Source organism: Ipomoea triloba, chromosome 12 (assembly GCF_003576645.1).
Source record: "Ipomoea triloba cultivar NCNSP0323 chromosome 12, ASM357664v1".
In the NCBI taxonomy this organism is placed as follows: domain Eukaryota; kingdom Viridiplantae; phylum Streptophyta; class Magnoliopsida; order Solanales; family Convolvulaceae; genus Ipomoea; species Ipomoea triloba.
The window spans coordinates 11,073,972-11,099,953 of NC_044927.1; the positions used below are offsets into that span (position 1 = coordinate 11,073,972).

Below are 25,982 nucleotides of genomic sequence, written 5' to 3' on the forward strand. Positions count from 1 at the left end.
GGGGATTTTCAAATAAATTTTAGTGTCTAATGACTCATAAGTCTGTGGTCATGACGTTTATCAATTGCATATCTAAATCTACTATTCACCGCTAATGACGTTAATTAGCGGAACATAATACCATCTATTTTGGGAGGGTACATTTGATAAAAATCAATTCAGGGTCCATGTGTTAACCCTTAAGCTACTAGTCTCGCTTTATATCATACCACTAGATTATACTTATTCCTCTTTCATACACACACTCATTTGTAACCTACAAGGTTAACATTCAATGGTGTATATGTCATAAAGAGAATACATTTATTGAATGAGCGAAGATATGTCTTAATTGCTTCTTTATATATTGAATAGTCAAGGCACTTCTGGTGCTTAGTTTTGGATCCAAGTTATCATATAACAAGTGCAATTTGTAAAGGCAATTGTGTTGTCAACAACAATAATAGTTTTAATAAATTCGTCCCTCATAAAAATTCATGGCAATTTCCAAAATCAATAAGGTTCTAACCATTTCCCAAAAATGTTCAAATTTGATTGTTTTGCATCACTGTATTATGATTATTTGTAGACCTGGAAATTATGGACACGACCCGTTAACACGACACGAAATCGAACACAAAAATAACAGGTTAGTGTTTAGCCTTAACGTGTCCCGGGTCGTTAACGGGTTGACCCGTTAAGATCCCGTTATATTTCATTTCTTAACGGGTCAACCCGTTAAACCTATTAAGAACCCGTTTAACCCGTTAACATTATCGTGTTAACCCGTTTACACGAACCCGTTTACACAAACCCGTTTACAACACGCTAAGAACTAAGGATGGATTTACTAAATTAGGTCAAGATCTTACACCAATTATTGATATTTAACAATCTGAAATTTGAATTTTTATTATTTTTAATTTTATTCTAAAAACTAGTATGAACTTTCTTTAATTATGAGTTTTGGATGCTATTTTATCATTGTATGTTATAAATTGAATATTTTTTTAGTTTATTTGATGGATTGAATTATAGATTTTATTTCTTTTTTTATATAACTTAACTTTGAATTTTAGTTTTTTAAATATATTAGTAGGTTTAGCGGGTTTAAACGGGTTTCGTGTCATATCGTGTTAACACGAATCGAAACCTGTTAACAAAACTGTCTATCATGTCAACTCGCTTAACTCGTTAACAAATCGTGTTCGTGTTCATGTTAAAAATTTGAACCCGTTAACTTTACGTGTCGTGTCCGTGTTTAGCCTTATCGTGTTCGTGTCGTTATCGTGTCGACACGTTAACGAACCCGTATACACGAATTAGCAGGTCTAATTATTTGGTGCACCGCACCTATAAATTTACTGGGATTTTCGTCTTCTGGGCGAACGTCTTCTAGACATACATCTTTAAGAGATCTTAAGAGTGACGAAATTTTCTACTAGATTTAGCTTTCCACAAATTTTTATTATCTTTTACTCCGATATATCTCTCATGCTTCTAGCGTCAAGGAATATCAGTAGATACATACGATCCATGTTAGGGAAGGTATATGGGACCTAGTGACTCTTTTTATTATCAATATATATATTAGCAGAGTATTTACTAAATGACACAAATTAACTATCTTATGAACTTCCAATTCAGTCTACCTAGTACATGGATTTAAATATTGAAGATATTTTTTTATCAACCATTCCATGAAATTTCTTAACATTTTATTAAATATGAGTTTTTATCTCTCTAATGCCGTGAAAAGATCTTCATCAAGTGTGCAGTCAGCGTACCTAATTATATATTGATCTCCTATCATGGGCTCTATGTATTTAAACAACAAACAGAGGTTTTGATAGCTTTTGGAGGTACACAATGGTGATAATATAGGAAAATACACTGCACACTATGAACAAAACACAGACAGGGAAATGTTTGCTCTTATACCACGTACTAAGTGTTAGAGAATAATTATGATATGTAATAGGTCAGATTTAGATTAAAAAATATTATGTAATTGATTGTTCCCAACAAGAAAACAACTTTCAAACCTGCATCATAAAATATGCACTTGAATAAAGAAGGCTACTATGTGACACATAGTAAAAATCTGGCTCACCAAATTTTGCCCAAGGTGACACATTAGCTCATGTCATACTATAATGTAATTTGGGTCCTTAATTTGTTTTATTTTAAAAAAAAGTATCGCAACAAATGAAGTAAAGTATCCAAAATCATACGCATATATAATCATATCATATATGAAAGCATACATATCAAACAAAATTATAAAGGTACACAAGGGTCCACCATTGCCAATGCCCAATCATATCTGACCTTATGATGAACCTAACTCTAGCAACCAGTTCAACATAGCACAAAAAATGTTATGTTTTAAGCATTCTTACTTATAATTAATTTATAAAGAGACTGCAAGTAGACCTGGTGAAATGACAAAGCATGACAAATGGTCTCTGAAGTCAACTAAGTCACCACAACAGCAAGTAATTTTCAAGCACTGATTTGTCAAGAAATGCAAAGCGTGTAATATGATGCGCTTTGAAAATTTTTCTTTTGCCCTCACAGATCTAGGGCCAACAGATCATTCACCCTCCCAACCACCAAGTCTCATCCCTGGGTCATAGTTGGTGAACAATCTGAATTCGTTACCAAGTTTGCTACTGTGCTGAGGTCTAAACCTGCATGGACGCAAATCCAAGAGCTCTGCCGCCCTATCCTTTTGCACATCACCTAAGCGTGTAAAGGAGGTAGGAAATAAACACAACGTAATCAACCAAAAGCAAGTTCAGAGTGGGAGATCCAGCACTGTACCAGTGAGTAGAAGCAGATATGATTTTCCTGATCTCAAAAGAAAAGATATAGTTTCACTAACTTTCTCCAAGCACTCCTGACTCTGTCCAACAAAACCACAAGATCATAACACCACAGATGTTTAGCCACTGTATAATCTATCAGCTAATTCAAAATTGCAAAAAAAAAAAAAAAACGAAAGAGAAGAGACATCGAGTTATTTTTATTTTTTTTTTTGAAAATAAACGAAGCATTTCATTCATTCAAATTGTCAGAAACAACAACATCAAACAGGGAGCCAAAAGGAATGGAAAACCATTCCAAACAATCTGACTTTGAAATAGCATCCCTAGCTAACAAATGGGCTACCATATTCGCAGATTGTTTAGCAAACAAAAAGCTAACGTTAGAGATATGTTTAGCTATTTCTTTGATGTCAATAACAAGAGATCCTAAAATTGAAGAAGTATCATTTGACTGCAGACATCAAGTTATTAAACACGAAAATGTTTCAAGTGTCTTCATGTGACAAGCAGAAGGCAATATCAATTCTCTCCTTCCTCAATCTTGGCATGATTTGACTAGGCACAGATATAAAGACACAAATTTAACTAACTTTATATAAATATGCACGACAAATAAAAGATGGGAATAACATCATTTGTCATTGTTTTTGCCTTTTTTGTATGAGTAGAAGTTCAGCCAATTTACTATCTAAAGCATAATGTATAACCCGATTAATCATAATATATGGCACATATATTGCGAAAGAGATTGGGTATATTTTTAAAAGAAAGCATGCTTTTCCAATATAGAATAAATCAAGGTTACAAGGAAAATTCATTTCAAGAATGATACCAAGGGCAAAAGCAAGTTGAAAGATGAGAGATCTCATCACAGTGAGTACATCACTTTTCATATAAATTTAGTCTGCCATTCATAATTTCCCTCCATTTATGTGATCTAAAGACCTATAAACCAAAAATTTAAAAATAAATAAATAAAAAAAGAAGAGTAATAACTTAATGATTTGTTTGGGTTAAACTCTATTTTTAATTCTTTTTTCTTACATTTTTTTTTTGTAATAATATTGTATTTCTTCATTTTTCTAATTGAAAGTTGCTTTAGCGCCTAGTTTTAATGAATTTAAAAACCTAAGAGTTCTTAAAGCCAAGTCACATACAAGTATTGTGCTAGCTAAGCTTGTAACCAATTAGGGGATAAAAACTACTACATAACAAATAGCTCAAATGAATGGATCTTACCAAATAAGGAGGATCTGCAACAATAACTGAATATGAATGTTTCAATGATGAGGGGAGATCTTCTGGCTTATTGTAGTCATAGAATGTGAACTCAGTTCCATATGAACTGAACCTGTGGTCATATTCAAGAAGCTGCGCTTGGACATTTGGATCAATTTTCTGAGTCATGAGCAAAAAACAATTGAATACCAATTAGGCAAATGTTGATACTATAATCTATAAATTAGCAAACATTAAAGAAAATAAATGGATCCATGATCTGAAGCAAGTGCAACATATAGAAACAAGATAACTCATCTTCTTTACTCTTCCTTTACAGAAACCAGCAATAGAAGTGACTCAACAGCTTCCCTTGCTCCTTCAAACATGTAGGGAAGAGCACATATGTTCCTTTTAGAAATAATACTCCGTAATACATCATTCAAAATTCCCTGTTTACTTCAGAAAACTATTCTCTGTTTTCTAATTTTTTAGTTTTCATTCTCTGTTTTCTATTTAGAAAACTTGTTTACTAACACTAAATTTTTTGAAATTTACTTTTTTAGACTAACATTATAAAATTAACACATTTAATTTCGAATGATTTTAAAACCTTATATTTAAAATATTTTTGTATATGTTTTGTTTAAATTGAATAAATATAATTTTTACTTTTAGTCTAATATATATAAGATTTTTACATTTGATATTCGAACCAAATTCATATCCTTATATAACATAACTAAAAACATATCCAAACCAATAATCTATTAAATTCACCTAAAAGTTATTAATATTTTTTTAGCTAATATTTAAAATATTTTTGGATATATTCATTTAAATAACTTGTATACATATCATTTTTAATTTGATATCTAATATATGTGAAATTTCAATAGCCAAATAAATGATAGATGATTCTATTTTTCATTTAGAAAACAATTTTTAAATGGAAAATGCTTTCAGTTTTCAAAATGAAAAAAATGTGCTAGTACACATTTTTCTGTTTTCTATTCTTGAATTCTCCAGTTTTCTAAATTTTCAGTTTAAACGGGCCCTAACTCAACTCTATCTTGAGTATCTTCTATAGATATATTCTACTTTTTTTTCGAAATTGTGAAAACGGTTTTCTACCCTTCCACATCGGAAATGTATCGCGAAATTCATATCAAAGGATGGTTAGCATCTGGAAGAAGCAGGAATTCAATCTTTTAGAACCTATACAGATGTGAGCATGAATTCATATGCTGATTACGATTACCAGAATTAAGCCTTTCATGCTCTCCCAGAAAACAAACAAATCAAAATATACACTAATAATGATTCCTTTAGAAGCATAGATTGCACGTCGTGCTTCAATTGATGCATCAGAAGTATTGAAAGACGAACCTTGAGGTAGGCGTATAGCGTTGGGCAAGCAATGCAAGCAACTGATGGGAACTCGAGAGTCTCACAAAGCGCGAGCACTTCTCGGGCCACGGTCTCGGCAGTTTCCCGGTCGTACCAGAACTGGCTGAGCCGCCAATCCTCCGCCAACAACGCCACCTCTTCCTCCGGCTGCTCCCCCGAAGAAGCTTCAACTACTGTTCGGTTCTGCTCAGCGATGAACTCTCTGAGAGCTTCGAGAGCGTGAGAGCTCAGCTGCGGAATATCGTCGTCGAAGACTGCGCCGTCGTTTTGCTGTAAAGGGTTAGTTGCTCCCGCCGATTCCATTTTTTGCTTTCTTGCCCGTTCGGAGAAAATGTTGATTAGAGACACTCCAATCTTTTAAATGGGTCGAAAAAATTGGGTTTGGGTTCAATTTTATGATCCGATTTTCGTAACCTATCGTTTCTTTAGGCCTGTAGGCAATTTATATCATGGAATAGGTTTCTAGTGTTATGATTCCGAATTGAAAAAACTTATACATAATTCATACTTGTATGGTATAAAATTTCATAACACACAAATACAAAAAATCACAATATAAGAGTATAGCATTATAGACCTAACTGGATTAAAAAGACGATGCACAAAATTCATATTCGTAGGGCACATAATTTCATAATACAAGATACAAAAAATCACAACACAAAACACATACACATGTTACATATTTACTTATTTTTCAAATCTTATTTAGGTACATAATTTGTGTTTATAGGCACAGAATTTCATAACACAAGACCCAGAAATTCATAACATAAGATGCAATTACTAGTTTGTTCCAAGTACAGAGTTCATACTCTTAAGATACAAAATTTCATAACGCAAGACATAAAAAATCACAATATAAAACACATACAAAAAGTCACCATAGCGTTAGTTAGACTTCAAATTAAGGCGTAAGTTCATCTTTTCATTACGTGAGTTTATTCTTCTAGGAAAGACTACACATACCATTTTGAGGGTGATACAAAGGAGCTTTGCAGTTTACCTGTGGTACATAAAAGGGAATCTGAGTACTCCAGTGATAACTAGTAGGCCTGATGATCATGGGAAGAAGAAAAATAAGATGAGGAAGTACCAAAAGAAGAGATCGAGTTCTGGTAGAGTTCGAACTAAAACCAGATCCATACTAGTTGGGTTTGCGCCTAAAGAAGCTGAAAAACATCCTTCATGGGGGTCACTATGATATATTCAATCCACTTTTGGCTAACACTGTTTGTCCTAATGAATTAGACATATGAAGGGAAAGTAAGAGCAAGAAATTTTATCGACCTTCAAAGAGTGATGTCATCTGGAATAGCCCAGAAGGGGAATTGAAGTCGAACATCAAGGAAATACTTCATGACCAAAATTCGTTCTTACAAGTGGGCCAGAGAAAACTAGGAAAATGGACTATATTCGTTTTGGTGGTCACATTCTGATTGGAGTAAGCGGTCATCCTAGCACATATGCATCAATACTGATAAGGCAATTGATTGAGTTATGTGATCAGAAGCATATGCTTAAGCTTGGTAATGAGAGCCTTCCTATTGAACACATAACTAAAGGTAGTATTATGTTTCTTGATCATGTCTTGTGCCGTAGAGTTGTGTATCCCACGCTTCAATATACTACTATTGGTGGCAAAATGATTAGTGGCAAAAATGTTTTTCACTTTTGCCACAACTAGCTTGAAGTAGTGCTTTAAATAGTTTTACAAATTAAACTTTCTTAAGGGAGATAAAGACCCAGACCCACAAGGCCACAACAATGCTTTAGAATGTTTCATGCTACTCAAATCCATACAAATGCCCAAATGAATACGTTATTGGCTACAATGGTTGAGTGGTATAGATATGCTGACAATAGAAAGAAGGTCATCAATTTATGTGCTTATACCATAAGGGGTTCCCTTGCAAATATCAATGCTACAAAATATAAACTTCGCTCACGAGCTAAAGTTTTCAAGATTGGTGTTAGAGATCTTGAAGGAGAAAAAATGACAGTCTCTAAAGTGCCAACAATTACTTAGAAGTTAGAATGGGATTGGTGGAGTCAATACCCGTATGTCCCTTGTGCCAGAAACTGATTGCACCCATTTTCCTGTTGGGTGCAACACCATTGCTTTAAAGAACAAGGCCTCATTTCACCTCAAGATTACATTTCAATGTTTTTTTTTTGGGGGAAATACAAATGAAATGTTAGGATTTGCCCTCAACTATAAATGATAAAAATATGACATAAGGGAAACATTTGCAATTAGGCGCATGTAATGAGGATGACATCAAAGTGATGGAAGGGAGAGAAGATGACAATGAAAAAGATTTTCATTTTACACAAATGTAACATGATCTAATTTTTTAAAAGATGTTATATCCAAACTATTTTGTTAAATTAAACATTATCTGCAAATACAGATAACAATAGTGAGGAAGAAGACAATCAGACTATGAAAAGACGAAGTTATCCCTTAATTTGACGTCTAACTAACTCTGGGTGATGGAATAATCGATGATGGAAATATTTTAATAGTCAAGTGTCACATTTGTTCAACTTAAAAGACGAAGACTAAATTTAAAAATTACTATAATTAGAGGACTTTTATTAGAATTAACTCAAAAATTAATACTCAAGAACAAAATGTGCATTAAATCTCCAAGCACAGTACACACAGCTAGGGTTGTTAACGAACCGAACATAAACAAACAGAGATTGTTCGTGTTCGTTTGTTAAGGATTTGGGAGTGTTCGTGTTCGTTTGTTAAGGTTTTTTAAAGAGTTAATACCTATTTTGGTCCTCCGACTATAGCGTAATACTTGATTTATTCCCGAACAATTAAAAGTACCTAATTTAGTCCTCTAACTTTTAAAACGGTACGCAAATAACACAACCCTAGCTCTCCTATTGAATCTGGGGCTTCACGAAATACCAAGCTACCACCTACAGGCTAACCTTCAGTATCCACAATAACACAAACATTATCCATCATTAGCATAACCTTCCATTCCTTACACAATATTTTCATCAGCGGTGGCACGGACAAATTAGGCAGCAAAAATAACAACCCACTCTGCCCACTTGAACAAGAATATAAATAATATCCATTTCTCTCGTGCCAAAAATTATCGAATCATCCACCCAAGCTAAACTAATAATTCCCTCAGAAACACCCAGAAATTCCTTCAGGATCACTAAAGATCCACTGAAAACCAACTCAGCTAGTACTAATTTCTTCCCAACAGCAACCGCAAAGAAACACCCATCTTCTTTCAGTTTCATCCCATTTAACAGCTGTACAACATTGTCGCTACCAGTACTGATCTTACTACTTCGAAATCTCCGAGTTAGAGCAATAACCCCTTTGATCAGACTGAGTTTCTCAATGGGGTCAAGCAAAAGTAAATCAACTAAGTAAAGAAATCCATCCGACATTACAATTATTTTACCGATATCATCGAGGACGTGAATTGAATTTACAGGGCCGCCACCGACAATGACTTGGCTGTGACAAACTAGAGCCGATGAGATGCTGGGAGAGTTAGGGTTTAAAGGTAGCGACTTGCAGCAATCTTAGGATAAAAACAGGAATTGAAAAGGGAAAAAGGGAAAATTAGGGTTGAAGAAGAGAAGAAGAAGAAGAAGGAGAGAAGAAGAAGATTGTTGATATATTTCAGCATAAACATTCCATTACATTTTGTGAGCTAAATACATGGAAATTGCATTGAACTGCCTCCTGAATTCTAGGGACCGTAACAACAGGAGGGGCTGAGCTGGTAGTGAGGAGCCAAAACGACGACGTCTGATTATCGCAACAACTGAATTAACGGGGACTGTGAAACGGCGTCGTCTGAGGTAATTTAGCTGTTTTAACCTCCTCCGTCATACGGTGTCGTTTCGTGTATGTTTATCTTCTGGGCTATTTTCCCTTTCCCCTGCCTTCTTCTGCTGATCAAACAACCCTCCAAGGCCGTTACACGAGAGTAGAGAGCCCGAAGTCGTGCCAAGATAGATTAAGGCTGGGGAATCGGAAAACGTGGAAATTGCATGCGAGAGATCGAATTTGAGAGGAATTGGAATCTAATGGGTTGAACTCTGCAAGGAGCTTGAGAACAGTACGAGAGTGAGACTTGGATTCCGGCTCGGGTTTGGTGCTGGGTTTCGGATTCGCCATCGGAGGAATCCAGTGGGCAGCAACAAGAACTCAAGAAGCATTTAAAGAGAGTGAAGAGCACTAGTTGGGGGTAGGCTGCTAGCCGGTAGACGGTGGTGCCCTTCTACAACTCTGTTGCCGACACCAAATCCCACGGCTCTGCAATCTGAATCAAAGATCTGGAACATGAACGACCCGTCGTTTCTGTGATCTAGTTCGAAGATCCCAAACAGAGACGTCAATAAACGGGTTTGGAGGAGTAAATGACTTATTTGCCCTCAAAATAATGGTGAGTAGATTGAAATTGTAACGAAGGACCTAATTGGGTGTGATTTTAAAAGTTAGAGGACTAAATTAGGTACTTTTAATTGTTCGGGACAAAATCAAGTATTACGCTATAGTCGAAGGACTAAAATGGGTATTAACTCTTATTTAAAATCCTGTTCGTGTTCGTTTGTTAAGCGTTTATTAGTGTTTGTTAATGTTAACGAACACGTTCACGAACGTGTTGGTGAACGTGTAACGTTAGCGAACACGTTCACAAACATGTTCGTGTACGTTCATGAAGAGGTTCGTGAACACTTAGGGTGTGTTTGGAAGCTCAAAAAATGATTTCTGGAAATCATTTTCCGGGCTTTGTGTGTTTGGCAACCATGGGAAAACCCAGTCAACGAAAAATAATTTCAGTTGACTGGGGAAAACAAAGCCATTTTGGCGGAAAATGGCTTGTTCACTTGTTTGAGAGACGGACGGGCTCCCTCTCTCAGTCCGGCACACTGGTTTCCGGCAGCCTGCCGGAAACTAGAGCAGCGACGATTTACATTTTTGTTTTGTTTTGTTTTGTTTTTTTTTAAATTTAAATTAATTAATTTATTTATTTTATTTATAATAAATATTATTAGTTTATATATTTTATATTTTAAATACAATAATAAAAATATAAAAATATACATTTCTACTCATTTTCGGGAAAATGAACCAAACACACAAAAGACAGTTTTCCAAAATGCAACCAAACACTGGAAATCAAACTATTTTCCGGAAAATGACTCATTTTTCAGAAAATATTTTCCAGCTTTCCAAACACACCCTTAATTACCAAACATTTGCACATGTTCATAAACACAATTCGTTCGTGAACAAGACATAATCTACGTTCACGAACAATAACCAAACAAACAACACAATTATATATGTTTGTGAACATGTTCGTGAACATTATTAAACAAACACTTTTTTTTTTGAAAACCACCAACTAGGTGAATAGATTAAATCAACTCAGAAATAGAGTTCGGGGGGATAGAATCCCAAAACAAAGAACCAAGCTGTGAGTAAGCCAACGTAGCCAAAACGTGAGCCCCTCTGTTTGCAGCTCTAGGAATAAAATTAACTGAGCAACTAGTAAAAGTAGACATAATAGCCCTAATGGCATCAACAGAATAACGAACATAAGAAAAAAGACTAGTATTATCCATGGTGAGCAAATTCTTGAGCGTGAAGCAATCAGTGTAGATGCATACAGAGTGTAGATTCCGACCCTTTAGCCATGAGAGGGCTTCTTTGCAGGCCAAGGCTTCCGCCATAAGTGGCGAGTCACACGAAGGTAAGTGACCATTGAATGCAGCCACGAAACCTCCGTGCTGCGAGAGTAGTACTGCGCCCACTGTGGCCGTGCCAGAGTGTGGATCGAAGCCGGCATCGATGAAACATTGCGGAACTCCAGGCTGGGAGATCACGGCTGCCGGCTGCTGCTGCGGATGTGGCGAAACGTGGACCTCCTTCCAGGCCTGAGCTGCTGCGTGTGCGGTGAACCAGACACGGGATGGGCGTGGTAAGCAAGCATCCCAAACCGCTGAGTTCCTGGCTTTCCAAATGTGATATAACAGAGCTACAACATAGATAATGTTGTCATCAGTCAGCATAGCAATCACATTATCAAACCACCCCCCAAAATCACTACCACTCATATTAGAAACATGCAAGGAGGATTCATTCCATACAAGCTTTGAATAATCACATAAAACAAGTGAGTGCATTATATTTTCATGCAAAGTACCACACATTGGGCATGATGGATCAATCTCAACTCTCTTTATAATCAAATTCGTAGTGGTAGGAAGAGAATTAGTTAGGGCTCTCCAAATAAAAGTTTTCCATTTTGTAGGGCACTTAATTTTCCAAAGATGTAGCCAGTTATCAAAAGTACCCGGGGTATGTTCAAAGTTTCCAATAACACGCCTATACCCCTCTTTTACCGTGTAGCAGCCTTTTGGGTCTCCCGCCCAGAACCAAGAATCCTAATACTGTAGTGAGACAGGGATCCTCAGTATGCGGTCCACATCACTTGGGAGAAAAATATCCTGAAGAATAGAGAGGTCCCAAGAACCAGAACCTGGGTCAACCAGTCCAGAGACCAGGGAACCACTGAGTTGGTGGGGCATTGGTGTATGCACCACCGGGGTTGGATCATCATTCAACCATGGGTGGCCCAGATCAGTGTTTCATTCCCGTTCCCTACTCTTCGGCGAACCCCACTGCAAACCATATCATGCGCAGCCATAATACTCCTCCAACAGAAGCTCGGGCAACTACCCAGAGTAGCATCAATAAAAGAAGATTTGGGGTAATACCTGGATTTGTAAATTCTTGCTACTAACGAATTAGGCCTTATCAGAAATCGCCAGGCCTGCTTGCCTAACATGGCCAGATTGAAAGCCTTCAAATCCTTGAACCCCAAGCCTTCATACTTCTTAGGGATACACAAGCGATCCCACGCCTTTCAGTGAATACCCCTACTATTCCCAGATCCCCACCAGTAACGGTTCATGGCCCTTTCAATAGACATACAAACAGAATCAGGGAGTAGGAAAACACTCATAGAAAAAGTAGGCATAGACTGGGCCACACTTTTAAGCAGCACCTCCTTGCCCGCCTGTGAAATCAATCTCTTATTCCATGAACCAATTCTGTGTTTGATTCTGTCTTCAATATATGAGAAAACCGCCTTCTTTTCCCTCCCTATAAAAGATGGTAGCCCCAAATATTTACCAAAGCTTGGTGCTTGGGTAACATCCAGGACTTCCATAACGCCATGCCTGTCAGCATCTGATGTGTTCCTATTGAAGCACACACTGGATTTGTAGTAGTTTACTGTCTGACCTGACATGTGTTCATAATCTTGTTCGCGAACATTATTAAACGAACACTTAATGAGCTTGTTCGCGAACATTATTAAACGAACCTAAACGAGCTTGTTTGCGAGCATTACTAAACGAATACAAACAAGCTTGTTCATGATCTCATAGCAAACGAGGTTATCACTATTCAGACTATGTTCCTTTATTAATCGAGCTCTAAATTTTGTTTGCTAATATTAATAAATGAACATAAAGGAACACTTACCCAACACAAAAACTAGTAATTTGTGGAAAACTCCGTTAGCTAAATCCACTCTACACAGCTCTGCCGGCTTCCGCTTGTATGAATATTTTGGAGTGTGGACTAAACCGGTAGGCGGCAGCAAGAAACCTCATCAATGGTGACTCAGGTGTTGATAATGCTCAACATCCTCACTCCTCGCCGCGATTCCTATTCTCCCAGAGCCTTTCTCTTCTTCTTCTTGCCCACCACCTTAGCTCTCCTCACCTCTCTCTTCGTTCTCATCTACATCTCCTTCACCTCTTCTTTCTTCTTCACTCCTCCCCACCATTTCTCCCACTTTTCTAATGGACCCTCTTTACAGCTACTCTCCGATTCTCCTAACAATTCCCTTCCTGGGTCTCCAATAGCGGATGCTAAAGAGAGAGTTGCTAATGATCAGATTATTGAGAGATCAATTCAGGGGGCACTGGGATTTTTCTCCAATTCGAATGGTATGTATGTTTTCGTTTGTGCAGAAGCTTGTATCTTGTGCTTAATTTACGCTATTGGGCGTCCTATTGTTTAGATTCTTAAATTTAGATCATACTGAAACTGGATGCTCTGCAAATAGCAACTTGCTTTATTGTGCGATGAATCAGAATAAAAACTATTGTGAATTATGAGAGATTATGACTCTCTTTGGTACGCTTAAAGCTAGCAGCTGAAAACTGAAAAGTCAGTAGTTAATAAGCTAACAAATTGAAATTAAAGTGTTTTGTAAAATTAATTATTAAATTAGTTGGTAAGTGTAAAAATACATAAAATGATAAATTAATATATTAAGATTTCATGAATTGATAGTCATAGGGCTAGATGCCTGTACCTAGAATCCGGGGATTGGGTTAGGTGAATTGGTTGCCAATGCTTTGTTAATCTATTAAGACATTGGTTTGAAGAGGAATTGTGGGGTGGAAGAATTATATGAGCTCAAATTGTTCTAAAATCATTATTGGAGATAAGTTTTCACCATTAAGCTATTTGCTTTCTGAATGTCAAGAGTTTTTCTATTTTACTTAAAGTTGGGAAATGCTAAATATGTCTGGCCATCTGGGAAAAGCTTGAGGGATTCTCAAGAATTTTAAAGTGAAAGAAAAGATTAACTATTTGTAAAGGAACTTCATTTTCATTATAATTTGGAACTCAATATAGCTTATTTGTTCACTTCTCTTATTATTATTGTTGATTGTTGTTGTTTTTGGGTCCAAATACTCAAATAGTCGGAACTTTAAGATATTGATTGCTATGCTTGGGAACTTTATTTAGTAATATGTGGTTTTTTAATAATTTATTTTACTAATATTGTTCTTTTTATTTGATCATTTCCTTCTTGCAAATAAGAGAACTTGATAGTAACTTAGACTAAAGTTGAAAGTGGTGATCATAGAAAATTTTTGCGAGTTTATTGACACATATAGATCCTCATTGGGTATAAAATTTGTCTATTCAAGGGGTAGTCATTGCCACTATGTCGAATCCCCGATAATATGTTCTGTGTGGCTCAATTTCACTGGGTTTCCTGCCCCGGTTATTATCTTTCCTGAGTTGTCACTTATATATATCATGAATCTGGAAATGATTTGGTTTTACTTTCAGGAAGCTCTGTGAATGACAATGAGGTGTTCTATGATAGAGATATCTTTATGGAGAACTATAAGGAAATGAATAGGAGCTTGAAGATTTATGTGTATCCTCACCAACAAGATGAACCCTTTGCCAATGTGCTCTTGCCAGTTGATTTTGAGCCAGGGGGAAACTATGCTAGTGAAAGTTACTTCAAGAAAGTGCTTATGAAAAGCCATTTCATAACAAAAGACCCTCTCGGTGCGGATCTCTTCTTTCTTCCTTTTTCAGTTGCTCGTTTGCGGCACGACCCCAGAGTGGGGGTCAATGGAATTCAAGACTTCACCAGAAGCTATATATCCAACATTAGTCGTGAGTACCCTTACTGGAATAGATCTGGTGGGTCCGATCATTTTTATGTTGCTTGCCATTCCATCGGTCGTTCTGCCATGGAGAAGGCAGTTGAAATTAGAATTAACGCCATCCAAGTTGTCTGCTCCTCAAGTTATTACCTGTCGGCTTATGTTCCACATAAAGATGCATCCTTACCACAGATTTGGCCGAGGCAAGATAGGAATCTGGATCCGACGTTATATAAAAGGCAAGTCAAAGCTAATGTGTTGAATTGCATACACGAGAATTAAAGCATGTGCTCCATCTCAACTAAAAGCTATAGTTGGACTGCACATATTATATTTATGCGCAACCTTTTGCATGGCTCTGATACTAAATTAAAGCATGTGCTCCATCTCAACTAAAAGCCTAAGCTGATAGTTAGACTGCACATATTGTATTTATGCTCACAACGAGTATTAAGTGAAGATGAAAAGTTTTATATTCATTTGGATGAATTTCAGGAACAAGTTGGCATTTTTCTCGGGAACAAACAATTCTCCAGTACGCGAAAGGCTTCTACAGTGTTGGGGAAATGATTCTCAGATCTCTGTGCACTTTGGTCGCCTTGACAGAAGAGCTTATGCCGAGGAACTTTTGGCTAGCAAATTCTGCCTGCACGTCAAAGGATTCGAAATAAACACAGCTCGGATTGGTGATGCGCTGTATTATGGATGTGTCCCTGTTATCATTGCCAATCATTACGATCTTCCATTTGCAGACATATTAAACTGGAAAAGCTTCTCAATTGTTGTTGCTACATTAGATATCCCTCTATTGAAGAAAATCCTTGTAGGTATAAGTGATGATAGATATACAAAACTTCAAAGCAACGTGATGAAGGTGAGAAAACACTTTCAATGGCAGATTTGCCCTGTTGATTATGATGCATTTTATATGGTCATGTATGAATTATGGTTAAGACGAAGTTCTGTGAGGCTGCAATAGATTATAGATGTTATTCTCCTCTTTTTATTCTTTCCTTTCCATTCCATTCCATTTTATTCTACTGCTCAGATTTTTCAAATATACTATGTGATTGATTATATAGGGACTAGCTCTGGTGCAAAGGAGCTCCCAAGGTGAAAAATGATGTGAGATCTGAGTTGTTGATCTAATCCAATTAATCGTTCAAAAAGGAAAAAAAAAAAAAAAAAAAAAACGCTAGAGAGAGATTCCTTCTGAATCGTATCATATTTTTGATTTAGGTGGCTTTTAGCATTTCATTATATTGGTTTGAATTTGGAATGAAACAAATTAGAATGCAAAAATCAATTGATCTTCCCTGGGTTTATACAACATACAAGTGTCTGTATGTATACAAGTTTCTTTCTCTGCTTTTTACTTGAGTGTTAATCACAAAATTAAGGTGAGGATCACTTCTGCAACCAAATTCAACCATTACTAATACTAAATTGAATAATTTGCATGTACTTAAAAAAAAATTGAATAACTCGCATCAAAAGATTAACCAAAGTTATGCACCATAAGTATTAAAGTTATGCACCATAAGTATTAAAGTTATGCACCATAAAGTTTAAAGTTATGCACTTCAATGTTCAAAGTTATATATCTGTAGGTTCATAGTTATGCATCTCAACGTTTAAAGTTAGGCATGCACCGTAAATATTTTGAGAAGCTAATAAAGAATATGCACTCGAAGAGAAACTATGCAGTTGCAGAAGAAAAAATATGCACTTGAAGAAGGAAAATAATGCACTCATCTTTTGAAAAGTTAATAAAATAAATATGCATTCGAAGAAACAAACATATGCACTCGAAGAAGGCAAAATATGCACTTGAAGAAGAAAAAGTAATGTACCCATCTTTTGAGAAGCTAATAAAATAAATATACATTCAAAGAGAAACTATGCACTCGAAAAGACAAACATATGCACTCAAAGAAGACAAAATATGCACTTGAAGAAGGAAAATAATGCACCTATCGTTTGAGAAGCTAATAAAATAAATATGCATTCGAAGAGACTCGAAGAAGGGAAAATAATGCACCCAAAGACGGAACATTTGGAGTTCCTTACACAAACTTACCATAATGCCATCGCATTTTTCTTTTAAAATTTTTCATCATTTTGCACTATTGATTTGAATTAGATTAATGACTGAGATTTAACCATTTGATCCGTATATATATATATATATATATATATATATATATATATATATATAAAGTTCACATAAGAACAACTTCCCAGGTGAGAACTGCGGACAAATTTGATCCGTCCATCAAGGATGATCACATGCTGAAAATCAATGATAAAGGAAAAAACAAATGTGGTTGCATTTATGTAATATTTTGTAATTATGATTGTTCATTTAAAAATGCTTGACAATACATTTTTCCTTCTCTGTGTCATCACAAGAGCTTCTAAATGCACTTTCAGTTATCCGCGAATACACTATCAAGCATTTTTAAATGCACAATCTTAATAACTGTTGACTCTTTGTGCTTCAGTAGGTTGAGAAAGTAGATATGAACAGATACTACATTGTAACAGAGTCAGTAGTACTCAACAAAAAATGCACAATCTTAATTAATAGGGGTGTCAATGGGGGCTGACCCGCCCCACACGAACTTCAAAAATTAAATAAAATAAAAGCACAAAAAGACAACATCACCTCCACTGAGGCTTGAACCCATCCCCTCTCACATGAGGTGCAACCAAGTGCCACTAGACCACAAGGTTATTGGCTAATGCTACCGAATCTATTACAACAATTTAACCTAAATAATATTAGATTTTATAACTTTGCTATTTATTTATTTATTACTCTGGGGTATTATTTTTTGTAATGTTTTAAATTGGACATTTATTCTCGCACATAACCAACTCAACAAAATCAAGTTACTCAAGTCAATTAGAGCCTTTTTATAAAAATAAAAAAAAAATTTATAAATCGAATAGCATAATTATCATAAAGCATAAACATTGAGTAATGAAGGCCAAGTTTAAAGGTTATGATATAAATTGTTATACTTGATATAAAGGTTTAAATTTCACCAAAATGCCTTTAATGTCTTAGGCTAAAATACCAATATATTATGCTTTGAGGAGATAAGTAAACAATGACATTGGATAGAGAGCTTTAGAAATGAGATTAATTGCTGTGCAAAGCAATCCATTCATCATAAAAGCCTTTACAGATTTGGTGACAACTTTTACATTTGACTTGTAGATCAGAGACATTGCTATTTGAAAACTTCCAGGAGAAATAGGTTTCACTTTATAGACTTAGGGCGCATTTGGTTCACCGAATGTTGGATTACCCCTCCAGGAAGGTAATGTGGTAATGTGAAATTTTGGGAATGTAAGATTACCTGATGTTTTTGGTTTGGATTGTGAAATATAATATTACTTTGTTTGGTTAAGGTTATATTTTAGGTTACATGGATCAATTTACCATAATGTCCTTTATATATATATATATGTGTGTGTGTGTGTGTGTGTGTGTGTATTTATTTATATGTATGAATGTATCGATGCTTAATATTAAAAAAATAAATATATAAATATACACACATGTATATTTGATTATATAAACATGTATTTATTTTATATATGTTATTGCGTTGTTGTTGTTGTTATTATTATTATTATTATTATTATATAAGGATTAGTTAACAAGGGCAAAGTTGAAACAATTCAAGGTAATCTAAGATTACCTAAAAAAAACGGAGGTAATCACATTACCGCCACATCAGCTTTGAGGTAATATAACATTACCAGGTAATCTCATAACTTGAACCAAACAAGGTAATATAACATTACCAAACTGAGATTACCTAGGTAATCTCAGATGACCTGAACCAAACGGCCCCTTATTATAGTTGATAGGGTAATGCAAACAGTACTGTAAATCATATGGCTTTAAGCGCGCACACACACAAAGAACTGCCTTCATTGAATATTGCTTTAATAGTACTCTATAGATTTTCTGAAACTGTAGAAAATGGTTTAGATATAAAGTGCAACCAACCAGAATACAACATTTATAGACAGTAGCCAACATCGTATTACTCGAGTAAACATTTCAATCAAAGTTTAGTCAAACCTTCAGAGGAACAGGCAAGCCCAAGCAGCAGAGAAATCAATGGAAAAATTTTGACAGTAGTAATGGAATTACACTAAAAACTGTGTTAAATTTATACATTGCGTACATAATGGTAGAAGATACTACGCGCCCTTGTTGCTGTTCCACGGCTTGAGGACGCCAACAACAACGATTGCAACGATTAAAAGGAGGATAATGATAGCTATGCACATCCATTTTCTGGAATTTCTTTGTAATTTCTTGGCCTTCTGTAACGCAACATTCCCTGACTGCACGTGATCAACCGCAGTAGAAACCTAATATTGGGGCAGCACAAGTCATGAGACTTAATTCAATTCAACAAATAACTCTCTCTTTCTCTCTCACACACACACACAAATTGTTATGATGCCAGGACTTTGGGAGGAGAATTAATGAGTTGCGACTACCTGTGATTCTATATTGTCAAGCATGTCCCCTTGAGCATCAACCAACACTGCCATGTCCATGAATATCTGTATAACAGAATGTTATGATTAGAGTAAAAAAAAAAAAACATGAAACCGTTTTCTTCAAATTCACAAGTATTCTATTAAACTCTAGCATTCCATGCCAAGAAACATGTAAAAAGTTTTAAATTCGATTTCCGAGGTTAAAGATACCTGTTGCAACTCTAATAGCTTCCTTTCTAATTCTCTCACTGCATCATGCCGTTCTTGAATTTCTGCAAGGGTGTCCATAACCTAAAAAACACAACACAAAGAAGATAGATACAAGTTAACCGGATTATCATAAATTCTAGTGTCATTCAACTTATGTTATTATAGTGCAGGGTAAGTATACCTGTCCTCGTCCTTGTTCCCGAATTGCTTTCTGGAATATTTGTTCACTGTCCCCAGTCTCTATCAGCCTATCAATTGTCTAAGTAGAATAGGGGGGGTGTGGTGAATCAGACAATGTGGACAAAAGAGATCAGTCATAGAAAATCACAGGAACTACTACTCACCTCTTCATCAGCTCTAGCCCCAGTAACTGTCAAGTAGTAAAAGGTTAGACAGACACCAAGAGGTCATTACTATTGGTTACAACTTACGAACACATAAAAAACTGACGCAGAAGGAACAAATAAGGAAATTCTTAAACCTGTGAATACACGCCTCTCAACAACCTCACGATATTCTTGGTGGATGCTTTCCCTTAAAGTCTGCAATGTTGATCAATTACAACTAAGAAAAGCATAAGAAAGCAGGAAAATCCCATTTCAGTTCACGGGAAGTACCTGAAATTCAGCCATCTTGTCTTTCAACTTCTTTTTCAAGGCACTGCAATAAAAAATATTAATATAAACACCTTTAGATTAATTAGATCAAAAGCCTGCAAAGATTAGAAGAGAAGGATAAAGCTTGCATCCAGATTGAAGTGGCCAGGTCCCTTTGCAAAGCCCATTAACAGAACTAGGGGCAGCTAAATGCCTAAATCTGGTTATAGTCTAGCTCCTCTTCAGACACTTGAAGAATTAATGGCATTTACAGCTCTCAGACTTCCATGCAATCTTATACATGCCACTAATTAGCAGAACTTAATCATTACAGACTACAGTTGCACCAAAAGCAAACACATGCATGTATGATAAAAAATTCAATATTCCCACAAAAAGAAAAGTCATCTCTATGCAAATTAGGAAGAAGCAACAGTTTTCCATTGTCTTCACATTGCTGGCATATCCTAGACTGTATATACATATGAATATGCAAAATTAAACAAGGAAATGATAAGCCTCAGCCAACCTCCTCATTGCCTCAAAAATTGGTGAGCCTATATTTCCCAGATTAGCATGATTTCCCAAGCAATGTAACAATTCAATGACATAGGCTGCTCCAAAACAAAATTCCAACAAGGAAGCTATTTGGCAATATACAATTATACACCACGGAAAATAAGTTTGATTATAGAGAACCCACAAACAATAGCTACCAACAAGTTTTAAAAACTAAACTTTAAAAATAAAATAAAAATTTAAAAAAAAAATGAACAGAGTAAATTACACTGTTGTTGCAGTTCGTGATCTGTCAGCAGCTGATCCTTTGCCACATCCAGGTTTATTTCTGTTGGCTAAATTCTGGAGAGATATAAATACAAACAATCACAACATAGGAAATCAAAGGACTAAAATAAAGTTAGATATCAGCAACTGCTTGCTTACATCTTTGTCAAGCTCCTCAATTTTTGATTTTATGAGCCTAGCAATTTTTCCAACTTCATCTACATCTTTTTCCATTCGCTGCTTTATTCCTGCAGATTATGCCAGTATGATTCATGAATGACTAAGTAAAACAATAACAAACAAATTTCAAAATACAAAAAACATTAGACTTTTACATGGCAAGGAAATAAATTTAACCAGTGTGACCTATAATGTTTAGCATTTTCTGGAAAGAGATGCAGTTGCCAATAAAACCTTTTTTTCATTCAGAAGCTTAAGGGTATTACTTTATACACATAATCCTACAAAAGTCTGCTGAGATTTATTGGGAGAGTGATGTGGACCAAATTAGGAACAGGGGCAAATCTTAAAAAATTTTCTGGTTTTTGAAATAATGGTCTCGGACTATTCTTATTCTTCATGATAATAAGCAAACACTGTCCAGTCTATTGCACATTAAAAATACTTAATAAAATCACAGAAAACTCAATGTTTACAGCACTTCTTAGATCATTAAAGAACAAGCAGTGCGAGTACCTTTCATAGAGGAAGCCTTTGTTACTGCCTTTGATTCCTCATGAGCATCCTGACAGTAGCATTTCAGAGAGAATTTGAAATTTTATTTTCAATGATCAAGTCATATCTTGTTTGAATTCTATTGTGTATATTAAAAGAACTATTCTCTATAATCGTTATCAGTACTAGGGGTGAGTATGGATCCGCCAAATCTGCTCCCATCCAATCTACATCTGCCAAAAGTGGATGGGATGCAAACCTCTGCCACTGGAGGATTGGATGCAGATTTGGCTTCCTAAAATCCATTACATCCAATCCACTACTAAAACTATTTCAAATGCAACAATATAACGGACTATGTCAATTGTCAAGTAGCTAAATTTCAATTTATAGCTTCTCAGAAGTACCATTTTGTGACCAAGGGAAACATGGGCACATGGCACATATAAACTTAGTATAGTAAAAGGAGATCAGCAGATGTAAAAACATAATCATACCTGAAGCTTTTTGAGGAGCTTGTTCAACTTATCATATTGTTTCTCAATGTCTTGAACCTTGCAAAAAAAGAAAAGAGAAGAAAGGTTGTTGAAAGAGGAATGCTTGAAAAGTTCAACTCAAAACAATTACTAATTCTTAGTTCTCTACAACACAAGAAACTAGTGAAAAAAAAAAAAAAAAAAAAAAAAAAAAAAAAAAAAAAAAAAAAAAAAAAAAAAAAAAAAAAAAAAAAAAAAAAAAAAAAAAAAACCCGGCCCTGCCAATAAGATAGATAGAATGATACCCGTTTTTAATTAGGGAATGAGGTTTTTAATTGAAGGGATAATCAAATCTCATAGTTATGTTCTAAAAAGTTGTTAACCAAACACTGATTTTGATTCCCAGTCCTAGTGTGTAAACCCATGAACTAAACATACCCTTAGTTTTAGCCATCATGAATGAAATCAACATACCCTTAGTTTTAGCCATCATGAATGAAATCAAAGTCATTGTTATTGTTTGGTTGACAGGTTTCTAAAACACTACTATGGGATTTGATTACCTTCTTAATTAGAAAACACATTTCTTTGTTATTGTTTGGTTGACAGGTTTCTAGAACACTACTATGGGATTTGATTACCTTCTTAATTAGAAAACACATTTCTTAATAAAATAAGGGTTCATAGCTACTTCACTCCCATCATCCATGTGGGAGTGTTAATCGGGACATCGGGTGCCACTAGACTACAAGGTCTTTAGCATTATTTTCCTTCCTAATTAATTGGTACTTTGATTTTTAAGTTTGGATTAGTGCTTTTAGATTTCTGTTTTTATTTTTTTTGTTCATGCATATTGGTGCTTTGGATGTCTTTCTATTAGAATAAATTGTCTTGATTTTTTGTTCTTGTATTTTTAAAACATTTATTCCCATTATAGGATCATACATAACCAAACAACAATATTATTGGTAATCATTTCAATTCCACCATACTACTAAACATACAAAATATTTTCACCAAAACTTATTAACATTACCAAGTATTTGATTCTCATTCTGATTCCGATTCCCATGTGCAAACTAAAAAAAAACCATTACAAATTCAACAACAAAAAAATTGTCATGCCACCTTTTTTTTTTCTAAATAAAAGAAGGAAACTAACACAAATAGCAATTGTAATAGCAAGAACAAACTATACTCTTTGATNAAAAAAAAAAAAAAAAAAAAAAAAAAAAAAAAAAAAAAAAAAAAAAAAGAAAAAGAAAAAAGAATGACACAAGCAATAAGCAAGGAACATCAAATTATATACCCTGTGCATTTAAGAAGAGTAACAAGAGTCTGTAGCTACCTGCTTAAAAAATTGATCCAGGCCAAGTTCAGAATTCATTGGCCTCTGATTTCCCATTTCAATATCTCCATTTCTAGAATTCTGATCCCTGGGGATCTCAAAAGAATCCTGGAAAAATCACAACAGCAATTACTAAAGAGAGGAGAGTGCCTTAGATTAAAATTACCAGAATAATATTCAGCCATCACAAGTAGACTTTTAAGGCCCAAAAAGCAGCTATTTAGACTAGTGTTCTGGTGCAATATTGATTACAATGATTTGCACTCATCAATGAGCAGCTATTTAGACTAGTGTTCTAGTGCAACATTGGCTATTTAGAGTAGAGTTCATTCTACATTCTATGATTTTGAATAGATATGTGAAGTCTGCTATTAATTTTCAAAGAACTTGTGGAGTAATGTTGGGGATACAACACAAGCTACCCTCAGAATGGATGTATAAACAGAAGTAGTTAATAAAACTTTGAAAATGTAAGAGGACTTGGGATTTCATGATTTCATGCCACATATTAAAGTTACATTCCATGCACTTTTACATTTAGGACTCTAGAGGGGCAAATGCTAAGGGCACAAACACTAAAATCTCAATTCCTTCTGCTGGTCCAGCCCAGACAAAATACATAAATTACTGAAAAGAGAGAAGAATAAGATAAAACAAAGATTATATGCAGCAATGAGGAGGAAATTGCAGCTGACAAACAATAGTTATGGACCCTTTGCAATAATGTAAGATCAACACTATTGCTTTTAGGATTTTAAAATGGTCTTTATGCATTTTAAGGCGGGAAAAGTTTTCAAAAAAAAAATCCGGAAATTAGCTCCACTGCTTATGTAATACCTATACTTTTTTCTGTTCTAAAGTTGGCTGATAGACAATCAATTATGCAACTTCCAAAGATCAGAAGTTATTGAGGATACCTAGGACTGGATTGTAAACATGTAAGAATTTAAGCAATGTAGATTATGCTGAGATTCTCAAGAAGATAAATGTAAGATGCATTTCGATTTGAAAAATTCAAGTGAGCATGTGTAAAATAAAATGTGCACCCTGTTGGACAGAGATTATGGTACTACAAGGATAAAAGAATGAAATCAAGCCAGTAACCTTTTTATATTCTTACTGAAAATTTTACTTCACAAACAACTACCTAAAAGCTAAAAAAGAAACAAAGGACTGTACTCAGAACAGGCCATAGTGGAAACACAGATTAAGGAAATGTGCATCACCACACCACCTAAAAGGGAAAACTAGCATACAAGTGATACAATGTTACAAGACGTCTTACTATTGCTATTTGGCAAGGTGTTTGAATAATCAAGAACTGTATTACTCCGTATTATAAAAGGTCACAGAGGTCAAGCTCTCAAAGTAACAATTTCTTCAGAACTTTTACCCTAACACTGTAAAGACTAACTTCATTTCAAATCATTGCTCAAGAGCATAAATACATGGAAAATCAGCAAAGCAGCTAGAAGTATTGCTCATATCAGTTCTACAAATCATCTTGCTGCTTCTTTCATGTGTCCACTCCCTAACCCTCCTCTCCATACTTGCAATTGTAGAATTTTAAATTTATGAACTCAAAAAGAAAGCAAGAGAGCTATATATGTACTTTAAGAAGAAACATAAACTCTATTGCATACATACAAACAAAACTAAATTCTGATTGCCAACTTATCAATGAACTAGATGTTGAGATCAAAAGCTAATAATAAGTCTCCGACAAGGATCGATCTGATACACAATAAAACTTCGCATATTGAATCAAACAGATAAAAAATTGCCCATAAATCCTACCACTGCCATACAACTACAAATATCGATATGATACACTGCTATGAGATTTCGAAATTGTCAGGAATTCATTAGTTGTCAGTTGAGTTATTGGCAATTTTCCCGGTGCCAACAAAGAAAAATAAGCTAAAAAGTGATGAAATTTAGAAGATAGAGAAGCTGAGAAAAAGTACCGATAGAAGGTCGTTCATGGTGAGGAAGAATGAGAGAGATCTCCTTCAGCTTTGAGGCAGCTAGCGCTATCACTAGGGCTCTTTGAGCTTTAGGGGTTTGGGATTTTACAGATCGAGAGAGAGAAGAGAATGTGGTTTTCCTGTTGGAACTACAGGGGAGAGAGAGAGAGAGAGAGAGAGATATTCCACCGGAAGAGTGTGATACAGGTGACAGACAGGGTCTCTCCTTTTCAATTTCTTTATTTCAAACGTTTTTCCTTCATTAGCTCCGTAATTTTGTTCTGCTCTTAACTGTTCCTACTTCCTAAGTCCTAATGCCCTATTCAAAACATTCTACTCCTTATTTTGTTTTCATAATCACCTAGTAAATATTAAAAAGTTAAAAAGTTAATTTAAAAAGAAATGAGTTACGGTTGACTTGGTAACGATAATGTTTAAGTTCGATTTCTTATAGAACTGAACTG

At 35.2% G+C, this 25,982-nt stretch overlaps 3 protein-coding genes and 1 pseudogene across 3 annotated transcripts; 2 read left to right on the forward strand and 2 right to left on the reverse strand.

Annotated features, from left to right (window-relative positions):
* Window positions 1-2,193: 2,193 nt before the first annotated feature.
* Window positions 2,194-5,821, reverse strand: LOC115999952 (EEF1A lysine methyltransferase 1). Its single transcript, XM_031239927.1, has 4 exons — window positions 5,418-5,821; window positions 4,050-4,208; window positions 2,806-2,887; window positions 2,194-2,724 (listed from the first exon to the last, which is right to left on the reverse strand). Exons 1-4 carry the CDS (start codon window positions 5,739-5,741, stop codon window positions 2,576-2,578), a joined length of 714 nt encoding a protein of 237 aa, XP_031095787.1. The 5' UTR covers window positions 5,742-5,821; the 3' UTR covers window positions 2,194-2,575.
* Window positions 5,800-7,663, forward strand: LOC115999356 (annotated as a pseudogene).
* A 5,367-nt stretch (window positions 7,664-13,030) lies between these two features.
* LOC115999951 (probable glycosyltransferase At3g07620) lies at window positions 13,031-15,946 on the forward strand. The gene is made up of 3 exons (XM_031239926.1): window positions 13,031-13,457; window positions 14,599-15,166; window positions 15,423-15,946. The coding sequence occupies exons 1-3, from the start codon at window positions 13,121-13,123 to the stop codon at window positions 15,904-15,906; spliced, it is 1,389 nt and encodes a 462-aa protein (XP_031095786.1). The 5' UTR covers window positions 13,031-13,120; the 3' UTR covers window positions 15,907-15,946.
* A 2,962-nt stretch (window positions 15,947-18,908) lies between these two features.
* On the reverse strand, window positions 18,909-25,734 carry LOC115997921 (syntaxin-132). The gene is made up of 13 exons (XM_031237342.1): window positions 25,519-25,734; window positions 23,552-23,659; window positions 22,225-22,281; window positions 21,749-21,797; window positions 21,212-21,300; window positions 21,054-21,127; window positions 20,288-20,330; window positions 20,152-20,212; window positions 20,015-20,040; window positions 19,852-19,929; window positions 19,671-19,751; window positions 19,458-19,523; window positions 18,909-19,325 (listed from the first exon to the last, which is right to left on the reverse strand). The coding sequence occupies exons 1-13, from the start codon at window positions 25,534-25,536 to the stop codon at window positions 19,152-19,154; spliced, it is 924 nt and encodes a 307-aa protein (XP_031093202.1). The 5' UTR covers window positions 25,537-25,734; the 3' UTR covers window positions 18,909-19,151.
* Window positions 25,735-25,982: the final 248 nt, after the last annotated feature.